The 18,384-nt window shown below is 35.0% G+C and overlaps 2 protein-coding genes across 4 annotated transcripts; both read right to left on the reverse strand.

Moving 5' to 3' along the window:
* Nucleotides 1-991: 991 nt before the first annotated feature.
* LOC137717271 (adenine phosphoribosyltransferase 1, chloroplastic-like) lies at nucleotides 992-16,309 on the reverse strand. 2 transcript variants are annotated; one of them, XM_068456580.1, is made up of 7 exons: nucleotides 16,301-16,309; nucleotides 4,047-4,130; nucleotides 3,642-3,752; nucleotides 3,192-3,284; nucleotides 1,554-1,703; nucleotides 1,417-1,475; nucleotides 992-1,305 (listed from the first exon to the last, which is right to left on the reverse strand). In XM_068456580.1, the coding sequence occupies exons 2-7, from the start codon at nucleotides 4,126-4,128 to the stop codon at nucleotides 1,249-1,251; spliced, it is 552 nt and encodes a 183-aa protein (XP_068312681.1). In that variant the 5' UTR covers nucleotides 4,129-4,130; nucleotides 16,301-16,309; the 3' UTR covers nucleotides 992-1,248. The 2 variants fall into 2 exon arrangements, with proteins under 2 accessions (XP_068312681.1, XP_068312680.1); XM_068456579.1 differs by lacking the exon at nucleotides 16,301-16,309 and having other exon boundaries at nucleotides 4,047-4,212.
* LOC137717270 (adenine phosphoribosyltransferase 1, chloroplastic) lies at nucleotides 14,066-17,894 on the reverse strand. Of its 2 annotated transcripts, XM_068456578.1 has the most exons (8): nucleotides 17,807-17,894; nucleotides 17,567-17,644; nucleotides 16,221-16,334; nucleotides 15,960-16,070; nucleotides 15,576-15,668; nucleotides 14,627-14,776; nucleotides 14,479-14,537; nucleotides 14,066-14,366 (listed from the first exon to the last, which is right to left on the reverse strand). In XM_068456578.1, exons 3-8 carry the CDS (start codon nucleotides 16,300-16,302, stop codon nucleotides 14,310-14,312), a joined length of 552 nt encoding a protein of 183 aa, XP_068312679.1. In that variant the 5' UTR covers nucleotides 16,303-16,334; nucleotides 17,567-17,644; nucleotides 17,807-17,894; the 3' UTR covers nucleotides 14,066-14,309. The 2 variants fall into 2 exon arrangements, with proteins under 2 accessions (XP_068312679.1, XP_068312678.1); XM_068456577.1 differs by lacking the exons at nucleotides 17,567-17,644; nucleotides 17,807-17,894 and adding an exon at nucleotides 16,655-17,028.
* Nucleotides 17,895-18,384: the final 490 nt, after the last annotated feature.

The raw sequence follows: 18,384 nt of genomic DNA on the forward strand, positions 1-18,384 counted from the left end.
CAATTGTATCGCATCATTCTAAAGTTAGCATTAAAATTAAATATAAATCTTGGGTTAGTAGTTAAGACGGTCCATTCAAGTTAGCAATAAAATTAACATAAATAAGTACTGTGTTAGAAGTTAGGAATTGCACCAAATAAGAAATAAAAGATATAAGTGGTTATTAACATGAGGAATAGGAGAATGCATGGTAGTAACAGATCTTCATTGTAGTGGTGAGGGATCACAAAGCAAGTGATGAAGAGAAGAAGAGAAACAATAAAATCCTTATGGGAATCATTTTATTGTAAAGGAAATGAAAACTGGTTAGAGTTTAGAGTTTTGTATTGAAAACGTGTTATAAATTGGCAAAAGAGAGATAATTTTTGTTAGAGGATGAAGTGGAATAGGATCAATAAAATTATTCTGTTTTTTTTTTTTTTTCTGTTACGATATTATGTGTACAATACGAACGTCCCTCTTCATATACAGGTTTTTCATAGACAAAAATGTAGCAAAAGTTTGAAAGCTATTTTCTTTACACAAAGTCTTCAAATGAATAGTGAAATATGAATTTAACGTGAACCGTCTAATTTTTTCAACACATTTTGTGTTTCCTGAATTTAAAATCTTCATGTGGACCATCCACACATTTACAACATCAATAATATGCTAGGTTGAACAAATTTGTAAACTATATAATGTGTCTTTAATAAGGAATAAATACGTTAATCAACACTTAATTAATAATCAAATCATCGACAATCAAATTATTTAGTTTACAAAGTTTGATCTTCCTAGCATTACATTTACAACATTAATCTTAATTAAGAACTTAAAAAAAATGTTGTCTCAGCCAGATGGCCTAAACCTAATATGCTTAATTCCCGATTGATGATTTAGATAAAAAGAATCTACCGAGAATGGAGGGATGCAATTCGAGAATACTAATTTTTTATCAAGGGTAGAAGAATATTCGAACTTGAGGTCTCTTTATGTCGGAAGAGAGAAATACGAGATAACCAAGATAATTTCACTTTGGTGATTTGATGTTTAATTCATCCGTTAACAAATATTACCAGATTTATAAGTGAAGACAGGAAAACAACTTATTTCAGCAACTTATTTCTGCATAGTATATAGTACGTACATATACCAAGTTTGTTTAGCTCTTCAATCACCCAACGTAAACAAACCGATAACAACCGTACGCCGCTGCTACCAATCAAGTTGCTCTTCTGAAAATCTGCAGCCCAACAGAAACCATGCTCATGCGTCTCCGCTAACTAGAACAAACAATGGTTTCTCCCCCAGTCGTTCCCGACCCTGAAACAATCCATATAAGCACATCAGTAGTGCATTAAAGTACCAAAAAATGCAACGAAATCCAGATTCCATCTTCGGCACCAACTAATCAAGGGTGTTTTAATGTCATACCTTTAGTTCTGGTAATTCAATTACACAGGCACACTCAACGACATGCACCCCTACACGCTCTGCAACAAAAAAAGCAGACATGTGAGTTGTGCAAGCCATAAGCATTTAGACATGAAGTTTGTGGTTTGATAAACTACCAAGTAGCTTGATGGCAGCACCCAAGGTTCCCCCAGTTGCAATGAGGTCATCTATGATCAAGGCACGTTCACCCGCTTCTACAGCTCCCACGTGCATCTCCATAATATCTGTTCCATACTCCAAAGAGTACTCTTCAGAAATAACCTTCCCTGCAGAACCATAAACATATGAGATTACATGCCATCTTGAGAATTATATTTATTGAAAGCACATCATACTTGATGGGTAATAAAATGTAAAATAAACTTCACATCCAGAACCACACTGTTCATGATTTCTTAAATAATTGGTGGTTAGGAAAAGCCATTAGATACAATAACACTTCTTACCATGCAAAGGAGCAAACTTTCTGAAGTAAAAAAACATATATTTAACACAGCACTCGTTATTTATTCGTTGTGATATTTTTAAAGCAACAGTGAGTTTTGGCGTCTACTTATTTGTTACCAGATTAACTTTCACTCTTTCAACCATTTCCTAATCTAAAGTCAGAACAGCAAAATTAGTGTAACTAGACTGAAAATCATAATATGAATGTCTGCTTTTGATCTAATTTATGCGCGTTGAGAAGATTACTCTTGTATTATCGAGAGTGCTGCAAAATCACTATTCAAGGGCATAAACACTGATTACTGGTACTCAGAATTTCTCAACATAACTGGGTATAGCACTATGTCTAACATATGGCTAAGAAACTAGCCTGTAATTGGATCAGTTAACATTTGCATTGTAAGGAAAGATGTATAGATGATCAATCCATCCTGTGAATTAAATAACAATCATGTTTTGAATTACATCACGAAGACTCTCTATCGAGATGGGGTAAAATGTAAATTAAACTAAGAGTTAGTTTAGCATTGTTGTGCTTTTTGAAAAAACTGATTATGCTGGTGTGGTGAAAATAAACAGCTGTAAAATAAGTTGTTAAGAGTTTGGTAAAATTTTTTTTTTTTTTTTTTTTTTGGTAAAAGTGCTTTAAATAAAAAAAATAACATCTGAGTGTTTGGTAAACTTTTATATAAATTGTTTTGAATATATTAAAAGGAAAACTAATGAAAATGGCTTGAAAACTTTGAGTTTCAATGATAAGGACAAAATAAAGGGTAAAGTGAATAGTACTAGAATTGACTTTTTAGTGTAAAAATATAGTTTTTCGTTAAATTGAACAATACCGTGAGCTTTTCGTTAAAACTCCATATATGATTAAAAAGGATATAGTATTAATGTGATATAATAATTGTTAAAGACAATAATGTAGGGGTAAAGATTATAATTTTGTAAAACATGTAAACGTAGACTTACCATTTTTAAATTCATTAAATGAGCATTGATTACTATGCTTTGAAAAAAAAATCATTTTTTTTAGAAGCAGGGTAGACCCTACTTTTGCTTTTCTACTTTCATTAACAACAGGTTTTTATAAAAACACTTTTTTTGTTTTACCAAACATATTTAATGTTTCAAATTTTTTAATAAGCTGTTTTTTTTAAAAGCACCACAATCTCAAACCAACCCTAATTCTCCAAGTAAGCCAGTCACTCACCAATGATTCCCTCGAATCCTGCTACAGTGAAACTTCTCAAAGCTCGAAAATTTATGCAGTTTAAGAGGAGGTAAAAAAAGGTGTGATACATTACCAGGCAACTTGTTTGGTTTCCTCATGGGCACAAATTTTGCGCCAATGGCCAAGGCAATAGGAGGGCCAAATATAAACCCTCTAGCTTCAACACCTGCATTATGTCATAATAAAACTTCAAAATATAAACATAAGAGATTTTTCAGTGTGATTAGAACACGAAATTGTGCACCATGTGTCACTATACCAATGGTGAAATATGCGTATTAAAAAGTTAATAACTTAAAAAATACAATTTCTCACCACTTATATAAAAATATGTAGTATACTATCCATATTCTCATCACAGTAAAAAATTTCTCCATTAACATAACCCAACATTCAGTATATACAACACAACGAAACAGTCACTAAATCAGTAAGAATGCGCAACTGAGCTTCCGTTAAAATTTTGTGAACATACTAATTCAGGATAAACTGGCTAAAAGTGAGAGAGCATGTATTTAATTACCTGCAACAACAGAGATTTCTTTGTCTTTGTACCTCTCAACAAACAAATCAATGGTGTCCTTGAAAGCCTTGGTATCCAGGAGCAACGTGGTAATATCATAGAACAAAATCCCTGCCATAATAAGTGAAGCCAAGCACAACTCACACAATCGAACTCACAAAAACCTCCATTCGAGACCAGAAATCAAGTAAAACCCAAAATTAAACACTCCCCAAATGACAAATTGGACCCAACAGCAAGTAAAAATCTCGAAAAACCGATTGAATCGAACCCAACAAAGAAAAACACATTTCTACTAACTTATCAGAAAGCAAAAACTAAGATAATGAAAATCAATGCAAAAGAAATTGAATACAAACAGCATATATGTATATATATATATATATATATATATATAAAAAGTACCTGGCTTGGGGAAGTCGGGGATGACTCTGATAGCAGATGAAATTCTAGCAAGGCGAGGATCCTGACCGTCTTCCGCTGCCATTGCTTCAACTTTCAGCGCTTCACTCTTACGCATTTCGGTCATTCCCAAATTTGGCGCATGTCTTATAGGCGTTTTGGCACCAAAAAAAATGTTAGCAAGACTCTCAAAAAAGTGAACTCTCAATGGATTCTCTGCTACTTAATATTTTTAAGTACAATGTGTTGTAATGTTGACACATAAAATGACATTAAAGTATGAAGTGATAAAAAATTCATAAAGAATCATACTTTAAAAAAGTTTCCTTAGCATTTCTCTCATTATTGGGATGATTTCTTTTAAGTTAACTATGTATTCTCACAAGAGAAAGTTAAAAAGTCACAATGATCGTTTAGAAATTAGGATACAACAGTTGTAAGATAAAGCATTTATCTCATTGTATGTGAGGAAGATTTTTTGTGACGGTAACGCTATAATGTGGTGCTATTAATAAAATGTTATAATATAAGTATATAATTAAGGTTCGTTTGGAAAGTGTTTTTAAAATGATTGAAAACACTTTTAATGAAAATGTTATTAGAGCCAATCCTTAGTATAATGCAAATGAATCTTGAAAAAACACTTAAAATGCATAATGACTTCTTTCAAGAAGCACTTCAAGACATTTTTTTCTAAAAACATTTTCGATCATTTTAAAAGAACTTCCAAATAAGTAGTTCGACTATACGGTTGATATGATAAATTAGAAACATATGATACAATATCTATAAATAAATCCACCTATTAAAATATATGTAAATTCATATTAGCTGCTTGTATGCAAAATTTCTCTCGAGAGAAATAAATGAACAAAATAATTGAGTTTGAAATTAAAAATAAAAGCGCTATTGTTTTAGTATGTTGGTTAACATTTAAGGGGAATTTTTATTTACACTAATCTAATATTTTTCTACACTTAATTTAAATTTAAATGTTAATTGTCTATTTTACCTTATTCTATAATTACTATTAAGTACAAAATGAAATTAATAATAAAAATCAAATTTATCAATAGACCCACATACTATAATTAAACCCTAGCATCACCCTTTGTTTACCTTACGTTTATTCCGACTAAAACCCTAATAGTTTTGATAGAGAAAAACAAGTTTTTCTATTGATGGATGGTGATTTCGAAGTTTTTAATCGTCCAACTAAGGTATGACTCGATTTATGGTTATTTTGTTTGTTTGCTTCTTCTTTGTATTAAATTTCATACTACTTTTTATATTATATTGTATTTGTTTTTCTTTGCCGTCTGTATGCGCCCCAAAATACGAATGCAAGGACTTTTGATTTGTATTGCAAAGACATAAAACTTGATTCTTGGTGCAAATAAAGATTGCTCAACCTTAACCACGAACTAGCAGGTGGCATGTCTTGCACCTTTTTTATTCGAAATAGCTCCAATTTGTTTATTTGTTTATTAACATAGCAGCAAAACACTCAGCCCTATGTCACTTCAAAGTTTCTTAAATAGTACATGAAAATACTCAATTTAAAAATGATTGAACTAGAGCTTGCATAACATTCTCTTGGTAAATTCAAGTCTATGGAATGATCTCTTGGATCCCAAGTCCATGGATGGGTTGTGGTAGCAGAAAGAAAAAAGCAACCATGGAAATGCTAGTCCTATACTGCATATGTAATTATAGAGGGGCAAATGACGCCTCTTTGAAAAAAAAAAAAAAATCAATTAGAGATGTTATTTTATAAAGGGAATAGGTGTGAAGATAATTTTACATTTTGAATTGGGTTTAAGAGGGTAGTTTAAATAATAAATTTGGGTTTAAGAGGGTAGTTTAAATAATAAATTTGGGTTTAAAGAGATATTAATTCTTTAATAAAAAAATAATATAGACGAAGAGAGTAAGTTAAATGTAGAAAGAAGTTAATGTTTTCAAATAAAATTTTCTAAATTTAAATATTAAAAGGCTGCCGTAAGTAGAACCGATAAGTGATTTTTGTCCACTTACTAATAAAAATAAACGGAATCGTGCAGAAAGTACACAAAATTGCAATTATGATTTCCACTATTACAAATGCCACTTGTGTGTGCTAACACTCTGGGAGATGTGAAAGACATGCCATCTTTACGTCTCACTTTCGATAGGAAGTAGCAAAACTGATCGCATCTATATGCAAGTTGCCGATGGAAAATGGTCTTCATAATTTAACAATTGAGTGTGATTCTCTTCAGATCGTGAAAGTTTTGAACCAGAGTTTTCCTAACATATACGGTGGGGGCATATTGTGAAAGATTCAAAGGCTTTGCTTCTCAGGATCATTGGAGCTTTGATTGCCCATATGTGTTGCGAAGCTAATGGTTTTGCACATTGTCTAGCACGCTATGCTCCTCACAACGACTCTACCTTCTTTTACTGGTTTGAGGAACCGTCCGATTTCATTTCGAGTTTTTTTATTGATGTGAGATGTAAGTGCAATGGATTTCGATCAAGAAATTAGGACTTAATTGTAATTACCTCATAGTCAACCAACAAGTACAACTCAATAGGCCCACCATGCCCAACTTAAAGGCCCACTTATGCAAATGCAAGGTAAGGATGAAAAGGGTTCAGTGTATGTAGCCAATGTAAGTGTATTAAAACACGTCAACATATCTCAAAGCAACCCTCTTTCTTAACTTCTTCCACATGCAAATGCAAGGTAAGGATGAAAAGGGTTCAGTGTATGTAGCCAATGTAAGTGTATTAAAACACGTCAACATATCTCAAAGCAACCCTCTTTCTTAACTTCTTCCACATACAAACCCACTATCACATGCTTCCAAACACACCACTATAACCATCATGGAGTAGTTTAGTAGTTGGAAATGATTTCAGGCTCGTATTTTACATGGGATGTTTTGAGTTTGATTTCTATAGCTAATAAATCAAATAACACTGGTGAGAGAGAGATTGAAATGTCTCTGAGTCTTTCCAACCCTTATAAAAATGGATTGTTGTATAAAAGACAGCAACTGGTCTTCTATTTTATAGAAGAAAAAAAAAACCACCACCACTTTTCTCATCACATTTTCTATTTCCTTAGTAGTTTACACTAGTAAGAAATTTTTTAAACTCCCCAATTTGTTGTAGGATGCCTTATGTCAATCTGAAGTAAATAAAAATAACGATATATTTGTTATAACTTTGATATTTAATAGGTTTTTTAGTTAAAATAGTTACTAAGATTATCCATCATCCATTATTTTGATCATTCCATTAAAAACTCTGCTAAGTATCTCGCAGTTCTTGATTGGAAGTTTGGACAATTTTTAAAGCTTCATAACTCAATAGTTTATTAACCCAATTAGACCCATAATATATCAAAATGAAGATAGAAAAGTGTAAAACAAGTTTGGACAATTTTTAAAGTTTCATATCTCAGTGACCATTTCTATTGATTTTCAATATCAAAAATCAAAATGATTTGTTATTCAAATCTCATAAATCATTTCATCTAAAAAACTTATTTAATAATATCATAACGTATTGTGACACTATGAGCGCATCGTAGACCTTTTTGTAAATTTACTGTTTACAAAAATGACTTTTAAGCTTTTGACATGAAAAGATGTCTGCCGCCTGCTATGCCAAACAACATCGTATGTAAGCAGTGACTTCACCTTGCGAGTTCTACCTATTCACTAGTCTTAACGCTTATCTTTGCAGCCTAGCTGGCTGGCTCGAACGTAGGATTTGACATACTGATTCACTATTTGTACTATTGCGGCTGCTAAAACTTGTACATTGAATTGGAAGTGGTTTAGGGAAAAGGATATGGTGTTATCTCACTTGTTCATTGTATATCGTACGATCAGAAATTATTTTAAAGTTTAAAATTTAAAATTAAATATGAATAGTACATAACTAAAATTGAGATCATAAGATCGTTCGGATCCTTAGGAAAAAGATTTGTATCGTGCGGTCAAAAATTATTTCAAAATTTAAAATTAAATATAAATAGTATCTAATGAAAACTGACCGCACGATATACGATGAACGGATGAGATCATGAGATCCCTAGGATCCTTAGGAAAAAGATCCGGCGAGGATCCTTTTCTGTGGTTTAGGATAAGGTGTGTTATCCACACATTTTTTTTTATTTCTCATACATCTTTGTTAATTTCTATCTTTTGATCTTTTTTAATTCATCGTATCCAACAATAAAAATTTTAAAAATTGTGTAAAAAATAAAAATAAAAAGTATGTGAATATTACATCTCCTTAGGATATTGTGGCAGCTAAATTCCCGATGCATGATTTGGATAAAAAGCATCTACCGACAATGGAAGGATGCAATTCGAAAATATTATTTTTATGTCAAAGATTCAAACTTAAAGTCTCTTTTAATATTAGAAAAAAAAAATACGAGACAACTGAGATAGTTTCACTTTGATGTCTAATTAGGTATAGTCCAATTTTATTTAATTATTGAATTAAGTCCGATGGCTCATCGTCCACATCAATTTATTGTTAAATTTTTATCAAAACTACCCCTTAATGATTAGTAAAATAATTAATACTATTGCTTAATTTTAAGCTTACTTTTTTTCTTCCCACAATTTGAACTTACTGTATTGTGAATTAATAATAATTGATTATTTATCTTTAAAATAATTCCCTACTTGTAGAATTAGTTTTAAAGCATATCTCTTCTTCTATAACTCCGGTATACAATTTGTGTTGTGTTCTCCTCCCCTTCTTCAATCTCCTTCTTTCTTCTTTTAAGCTCTTATGATATCTTCGTCCTTTTTGAAATACAAGATCACAATATCTTTTAGTATTCTTGTCACATCCCGGCTCGGGGCGGATCACTTCTCAGGTCCACTCCACCACCGTAGCACGATATTGTCCGCTTTGGGCTTACCATTCCCTCACGGTTTTGTTTTTGGGAACTCACGAGCAACTTCCCAGTGGGTCACCCATCATGGGATTGCTCTAGCCCCCTTCTCGCTTAACTTCGGAGTTCCTACAGAACCCGAAGTCAGTGAGCTCCCAAAAGGCCTCGTGCTAGGTAGAGATGAGAATATACATTTAAGGATCACTTCCCTGGGAGATGTGGGATGTCACAATCCACCCCCCTTAGGGGCCCGACGTCCTCGTCGGCACATTTCCGGCCAGGGATTGGCTCTGATACCAATTTGTCACATCTCGGCCCGGGGCGGATCACTTCCCGGGTCCACTCCACCATCGTAGCACGATATTGTCCGCTTTGGGCTTACCATTCCCTCACGGTTTTGTTTTTGGGAACTCACGAGCAACTTCCCAGTGGGTCACCCATCATGGGATTGCTCTAGCCCCCTTCTCGCTTAACTTCAGAGTTCCTACAGAACCCGAAGCCAGTGAGCTCCCAAAAGGCCTCGTGCTAGGTAGAGATGGGAATATACATTTAAGGATCACTTCCCTGGGCGATGTGGGATGTCACAATTCTACTTGTATTATAGATTAATTTTATTTTATCTAACTATATATCACAAATTTTTCTATCTCGAAAATAATTGTGTTATCTATAACAGCCCGTCCCTAAAAATGATGATTTTATAATTTTAATACGTGATTTTACGAAAATACCCTTTGAGGTGAGGGTGTTTGACTTCTATTGACCGTTCAAAGTCACAATTAATGTTTCCGATTAGATTTTGAAGCTACGAACGCATAGGTGAAATCCGTTTGTGAGTCCGGATTATAACGGTTTAACCACGAACATTAGAAATTGTTTCACCAAACTTTGGATTTAAAGGAAAATTAAATCCCACCATGTGGGAAGTGTAACCAATTAGAAAATTAGGGAGGAAGGAGTGGACCAATCAGACAAAAAAGGGAAATGACCAATTAGGAGAAAGGGGTGGACAGCCAATCAGGAGAGGGGATTTCCCTCTTCTCGTCAGCCACACCCACGCCCACGACCAAAACCGGTTTCGATCCGGTTCTAATTTCGGGTGATTTCCACCAAGTAATCCGACAAAATTTACCCATTCTCCACCTGGAAATCATCCCTTGACCTCACTTCTTCCATTTTCACCCAAGATTAGGAGGAATTTGGTGGTAAATTGTTCTAAAAACCGGCGGTGGGTGCCGTGAGACATTACTCGGGATTTACTAATTGTGAATCAATCTCCTTCAATTACCGCTATCAAAACACTTCCCTGGAACCCAGGAACAAAGCCCATACAGTGGTGGAGGCGTCGGAGCAAGTTTGGAGGTCGAATCGAACACACCCAAGTATAGGGTTTCCGACAGATTTTAACAAAATTGAAGCTCTTCCCGGCCTAATTGGCCTTGGCCACAGGTATGAAAGTTACTCTACTCATTGAGATATTTATTCCTGTAAATTTTGGTAATTTTTGGAAATAGTTGAATTTTCCAGCGAGTCGGGGCGGCCGACTGCCATCGGTGGCGGCGCGTGGTCAATGGGCCGCCAATACTATTTTTAGGCTATATTAAATGTCTTGAATTCAGTTTTGATATTTGAATGACATAAGTTGATCATTGGAACCTAAATTCTCTACGATACGTTATTAGGTATTTATGTGAATCGACGATCCGACTGTTGGGTCGTCACCAACCTTTGTTAGGAACTTACAGATTGGGAATCCGACGTACGGATCTTCCTAAATTGGATTTGTAAGTTAATAAAATAAAACGTTAACCGCTAATCAGTTTTGAAAATTGGCAGAGATCCGACCGTTGGATCGTAATGAAATTTTAGTATGTTATTCTAGAAACATGATGTGGATCTTTGGAAGTTTCGGATTGGAAATTTGATATGCGGAACTTCCGGATCGAGTTATACAAGGTTGTAAACCCTATCGACGGTTGACTTGTGGTCAATGAGTCTCAAACTATTTTAGAATGTCCTTGAGGATGTGCCTTATGTGAATTATGTATTCTATTAATAAGAGTTATGAGATGTGATTCGATAATTGTTATAGGCGCCAATCGTTCGGGACGCTTCGATGTGTGGGCTAGTGAATCATAGCGTGGACTCCAGGTGAGTGGATCTTTTCCTTCTTATCATATGTATATAACTGATAGTTCCACAAACGTTTCTAAATTGATTTATGCATGTCACATGCAAATAATTAATGTGAACTACGAATGGCTTGATCCCTATTTAGGGTATATAGGTAGTCTAATGAAACATTGGATGCTGCTATATAATAAATGAGACTAAATAATTGGGACAATAGCCTTGTTGGGGAATTGAGCAATGTGAGGGAGATTGGTGCAAAATGGGAGATTTAACCTTATGTTTTAGTGGTTAAATGTTGGTTATAAATCAATGTATGAAGAATCGAGAAATTGAAGTAAGGAAACATAAGTAGTGATAGTTAATTAAACTAGTGTCTAGTTGAGCTTATCACCAATAATTATTCCCAAAACTAAGTAGTTTAGAAGTGGGGCTTACAGATTATGCATTTCACGCTATGTTATATTATATATATTTGGAAACACTATGAAATATTTGGGTTTAGATTGTATCATGGCATATTCATATATATATATTACTTGAATCTAATTATTATGAATGCTTTGAAGTGCCAAATGATGCTGCGGATGCTCAGGTGAGATTCAGGTAAGTACACTTTGATGATAATGATGGTAGTAAGTACGATTGTGTTGAGATATATTAGAGCTCATAAACTTGCACCCTGGTGTTAGTGTTGCCGCCCGTGGCCAGGGCTAGTCTTTACATGATCGTTCATCTCCCGCACCACACACTCGTAGATGATTTGCGATACTTCGCATAGCCTTCACGTGATCGTAGCACTTAAGCGTATTTATTTACACCCAGTCTGTCATACAGACCACTATAGGTGGTTCTGACTCATGTGCAGGGATATGTGATGAGCTATGGGTTTAGCCTTATAGGTGACAAGAGGTGGATCCGGCTGACATATTACTGAGATATGAATAAGTCGTACAGGTCACTATAGGTGACTCCGACTTATATGCTAGCCATGATTAATGAGATATGTGATGAGATATGAATAAGTCTATGCTAACCATGATTGATGAAATATGTGATGAGATATGAATAAGTCGTATAGGTCACTATAGGTGACTCCGACTTATATGCTAGCCTTGATTGATGAGATATGTGATGAGATATGAATAAGTCGTACAGGTCACTATAGGTGACTCCAGCTTGCGTGCTAATATGGTTTATTAAGCACATGATTATTTATATTGCTAATGAGATGCTGAGTAGTATTATACTTCTGAGGTTACTGTTAGTATACTTTTGATTTCATACTTCTACGTAGTATGATTTGCTGGAAACTATTCGAGTTTTACGGCGAGGGGTTACTACCTTTGATAATGGAAATGATTTTGAAAATCATTGTTTTGACCACTCACACTTTCTATTTTTACACCCCTCCAGGTTCTAGTAGCATGGTTCCGTATCGACGAGGACATGTGGCACTGCCAGTTCTGGTGGCTTATATTGATGGTATAATTATTATCTTTGTTCACTGTACTTGTCTTATGCTCTGTATCACGTGTGAAATGAGTCCATATACGCTCACCGCGTAGTTGTGTATATAGGCACTTTTAAGTTTAAATTTATTCACACTTTACACATTATCACATTCTATGGCTTCGTCACCTTCCGGGTGTCAGCCAGCACAGCTCGATTCGGAGTCCTAGTGGACTTTCCGGGTCGGGGTGTGTCATTATCTACCTATACGATATGTTTTTGCTCATAGTGTATATGTAATTATGTCTCACAGATCATTTTGTATTATCTATCTATACGATACGTTTTTTATTCAGAGTCTACCTCTATCGTAGATTAATTAATACTATCTACCTACTGCACAATTTTTTTTTTTTTAAATTTTTTATCTACCTTGACAATGTTTTTTTAATTTTGATTAGGGTTATTATACAAAAATGGTCCCTGAGATTGTCTACCATCCATGATTTTAGTCATTCCGTTAAAAACGATTTTGGGCAATTTTCAAAACTTTGTAACTCAATCGTTTCTTAACTAAATTCGACTCATAATATATCAAAATGAAGATAGGAAAGTGTAAAATAAGATTATACCTATTTGGAAGCCCAATGGTTACTGGAGATGGTCGGAAAATAGCCTGAAATGTGACTGGAAAACTCGCCGAAAACTGGGTAAACTTTAAACGTTCATAACTTCTTCAATACTTAACCAAATCGAGTGATTCAAAAACGAAAATAATACTTCTTGACGAGACGAAGAGAATGGTACATTTTTCGAAGGCTAACTCACAGTGGTTTGGTCGGACAACGGCTCAAAAATGGCTAACCATTTTTGAGTTAGCCATTTTCAAGCAATTTTCCGGCCAAACCACGGCGAGTTAGCAGTAAAGAAAGATAATATTCTCTTCGTCTCGTCGAGAAGTATGATTTTCGTTTTTGAATCACTCGATTTCGTTGAGTATTGAATAAGTTTTGAACGTTTAAAATTTACCTAGTTTCCAGTGAGTTTTCCAGTTTTCCCGCAGATCAGTCACCTTTCAAGGTATTTTCCGGCTATCTCCGACAATCATTAGGCTTCCAAATAGGTATAATCTTGTTCTACACTTTCTTATCTTCATTTTGATATATTATGAGTCGAATTTGGTGATATATTATGAGTCGAATTTGATTAAAAATCAATTGAATTACGAAGTTTTGAAAATTGCCCAAAGAGGTTTTAACAGAAGGACCAAAATCATAGATAGTGAACAATCTCAGGGACCATTTATATTGATTTTCAATCTCGGGACCATTTCTATTCATCATGCAAATCTCAGAGATCATTTTGGATAATAACCCTTTTGATTAACTTATAAGATTTGTTGTAATGTATTTTTAAAATGTTATTAATTAGATAATGGGTAGATAAAGGTATTTGAAGATTAAAATTAAAATTTAAATATTTTAAATATTTTTTATTTTCAAGGAGCAAAACAGGTGTAATAACAAATCAAATAAAACTGGACCCAATCCAAAAACGGCTGAATTTTTTGGACATAAATCAAACTGAATCAATATTACCAGATTTATAAGTGAAAAGAGAAAAACTACTTATTTCTACATAGTACGCGGTACATACATCTACCAAGTTTGTTTAGCTCTTCAATCACCCAATGTAAACAAACCGATAATCAACCGTACGCCCCTGCTAACAATCAAGTTGCTTTTCTGAAAATCTGCAAGCCCCAACAGAAACCATGCTCATGCGTCTCCGCTAACTAGAACAAACAATGGTTTCTCCGCCAATCGTTCCCGACCCTGAAACAATCCATATAAGCACATCAGTAGTGCATTAAATGTACCAAAAAATGCAACAAAATCCAGATTCCGTCTTCAACATCAACTAATCAAGGGAGTTTTAATGTCATACCTTTAGTTCTGGTAATTCAATTACACAGGCACACTCAACGACATGCACCCCTACACGCTCTGCAATTAAAAAAAAATAAAAAAGCAAACATTTGAGTTGTGCAAGGCCATAAGCATTCAGACGTAAAGTTTGTGGTTTGACAAACTACCAAGTAGCCTGATGGCAGCACCCAAGGTTCCCCCAGTTGCAATGAGGTCATCTATGATCAAGGCACGTTCACCTGCTTCCACAGCTCCCACGTGCATCTCCATAGTATCTGTTCCATACTCCAAAGAGTACTCTTCAGAAATAACCTTCCCTGCAGAACCATAAACATATTAGATTACATGCCATCTTGAGAATTATATTTATCGAAAGCACATGATACTTGATGGGTGAATAAAATGTCAAATAATATTAGCACACCCAGAACCACACTGTTTATGATTTCTTAACCAATTGGTGGTTAGGAAAAGCCACAAGATACAATAACACTACTTACTCATGCAAAGGAGCAAACTTTCTGAAGGAATAAAGATATTTAACCCAGCACTCGTTATTTATTCGTTGTGATATATTTAAAGCAACAGTGAGTTTTGGCATCTATGTATTTGCTATCGGATTAACTTTCACTCTTTCTACCATTTCCTATTCCAAAGTCACAACAGCAAAATTAGTGTAATTAGACTGAAAATCATAATGTGAATGTCTGATTTTGACTTAATTTATGCGCCATGAGGGGATTAATCTTCTTGTATTATCAAGAGTGCAAAATCACAATTCAAGGGCAAAAACACTCATTCCTAGTACTCAGAATTCTCAACATAACTGGGTATAGCACTATGTCTAACATATGACTAAAAAAACTAGACTGTAATTGGACGAGTTAACATTTGCATTGTAACGAAAGATGTACAGATGATCAATCCATCCTGTGAGTAAAATAACATTCAAGTTGTATTTAACGAGATTGGGTAAAAAGTAAATTATCCTAATTCTCCCAGTAAGCCAGTCACTAACCAATGATTCCCTCGAATCCCACCTACGGAGAAACTTCTCAAAGCTCAAAATTTTATGTAGTATAAGAGGAGGAAAAGAAAAAAGGTGTGATATATTACCAGGCAACTTCTTTGGTTTCCTCATGGGCACAAATTTTGCCCCAATGGCCAAGGCAATAGGAGGGCCAAATATAAACCCTCTAGCTTCAACACCTGCATTATGTCATAATAAAACTTCAGACCATAAACATACCCCCAATGTTTAGTATATACAACTAAACAGCCACTGAATCAGTAAGAACGCCAGAATGCTGAAGACTATGCTCTGGATACGGTTTGATTCCAAAAACCGACTAAATTTGCAGATATATGACATACTTATCCATAAAAGTTTATCTCATAAGTGACCAACATAGGTGGCGCGCAACTAAACAGCCGTTAAAATTTCGTGAACAAACGAATTCAGGATAAACTGGCTAAAAGTGAGAGCATGTATTGAATTACCTGCAACAACAGAGATTTCTTTGTCCTTGTACCTCTCAACAAACAAATCAATGGTGTCCTTGAAAGCCTTGGTATCCAGGAGCAATGTAGTAATATCTTGGAACAAAATCCCTGCCATAAAAAGTAAAGCCAAGCACAACTCACAAAACCTCCATTCGAGACCAGAAATCAAGTAAAACCCAAAATCACAAATCGAATCGAACCCAACAAGGAAAAAACACATTGTGTGTGTGTATGTATATATATATATATATAAAGTACCTGGCTTGGGGAAGTCTGGTATGACCCTGATAGCAGATGAAATTCTAGCAAGGCGAGGATCCCTACTGTCTTCCGCTGCCATTGCTTCAACTTTCAGCGCTTCACTCTTACTCACTAACCACACAAGGGAAAAAACAGAGGCCCAGAAACTATAGTCACAATCTTGCATTTTTTTTGTTTTATATGAGAAAAATAAATAAAAATATCCACCAACCCCATAAAATTTATTTTTCAGATGACCAAATTACTCATTGCTTGACGTAAAAAGGAAAAAAAATTGGAAAATTTCTGAAATTTCTGAGAAATTACGATGCTTTAAAGCTTAGCGATCTACCCTTCATCACAACAAGACCGACAATTAACATGCAAAAATGTACATTTTATAATTCATCGACAGATTCAGGGCTGAGGATTTGCAGGGTTTATAACTTTACCAGAGCAGCGCGCGGGAGGGCGAGCGGATCTGTAATTTGGGAAACGAATGGAGGGCAGCGCGGCGGCGGAGGACGAAGTTCTAGCTGCGGGAGGGCGGAAGGCGACTGCGTGTGAGAAAGTGAAGGAATTTGACGAGAAAAGAAATGAGGTGCTTTGAAACATCATTACAATTTGGGGTGGTTCGGTATGGGATAGCAAACCAAAACTTAATGTCGATTCTCAAACCGAAATTTTTGGTATTTTCAATTTCAAGATCAATTTCAAATCAAATTTTTTGGAATCCCGAAATAGTTTCGGTATTTCGAGACAATCGGGAATCCCGAAATATTTATGGGCTTTTCGGCTATAATATTTGGCTGGGAAGTGAGCATTATATGAACTCCACAGGAATTGAAATAACATACATGAGGACCTAATCAAAGAAAATAATTGTTCTGAAATGCAATATGCCACAAGAAATGCAACTTTGTAAGGATTGTGAAAGCAGCAAAGCACCACCTACTAGAGGAATGACAACTTCATTGTATTAGTGTAGTCTTCTTCCATCCCCAACATAATCGACCCATAGACTTCAAATTTTATACGTTCATAGACAAGCAACCACTTATAACTCAAGAGGCTTAAATACAGAAGGTTCACAAGGACCAATAAGCGCAAACCATACACTATTTGACAACTCTGCCAACATCTTCTACAACATTCTAAAAGTTCAGGTCACTCTTTTCCAGTCTAGCCCATTGGCATCACAAATGTAGGAGACAAACAATTCTAATCCATATGCCTATATCAATGTTTCCTGATTACTTTATCCCAAGCAATGAACAAAATATATTACGACTAGGTTAAAAGAACAGACATCGAACATAAGTTCTAATCCATAAGTTCCTGATTACTTCATCTGAGAAATTTACCTGTTGGTAAATAAAACTCCTGCACAAAAGCTGCAGAAGCAAAGCAAAAAAGCCCAGTTCTTTCGGACCTTCACCAATCTATAAAAACCCAAGAACCATTAAATCAGTTAAATAGAATTTGTGAAACCAAACAAACCCTAATTGAAAATTAAATTTCAAAAACCCTAAAATTACAAACCCTAATCTAGAATTCATAAATTAAATTTCACAAACCCTAAATTAATTCCCTTATTTATTTACCTGTGTCTGAATCTGAGAGAGAAAATCACACGAGAAAGTCAGAGACTTCTGAGAAAGAGAATCGCGAGAAAGAGTCAAGATAGAGAGAATCGCGAGAAAGAGTAAAGATAGAGAGAATCGCGAGAGAGAGACCGATGGTGGCTGTGGCTTTGTGTCGTGAAGGAAGGGTCCACCGTCGGAGAGAGAGTGGTGGTGGGCCGGTGATTAGCTGGCCGAAATTGGATTTGAGACAGAGAGAAGGAGGAGAGGGCTCTCTCGGTGGCTGAGGCGCTGAGCTGAGAGATTGCGTCTGAGTGAGTAAGAAATGAAATCGAAAGTTCGAAACGACACTCGAGTCCTCGACGGGGAGAAGGCATAACAAGGAATGGACGACATAGATTAATTTGAAACAATCCAACAGTTCAAATTAACTCTAACTATAATTAAAAATAATAATATATATTATTATCTGTGTAAATATATATAATAATAATAATTAAAAATATATATTTTCGATTCAGTATGGGAATACCGAGATATTGGGAAGACAATCCTGATTCCCATACCGAAATTTCGGTATTTTTTCAGGATAGCATACC

Source organism: Pyrus communis, chromosome 15 (assembly GCF_963583255.1).
Source record: "Pyrus communis chromosome 15, drPyrComm1.1, whole genome shotgun sequence".
Classification (NCBI taxonomy): domain Eukaryota; kingdom Viridiplantae; phylum Streptophyta; class Magnoliopsida; order Rosales; family Rosaceae; genus Pyrus; species Pyrus communis.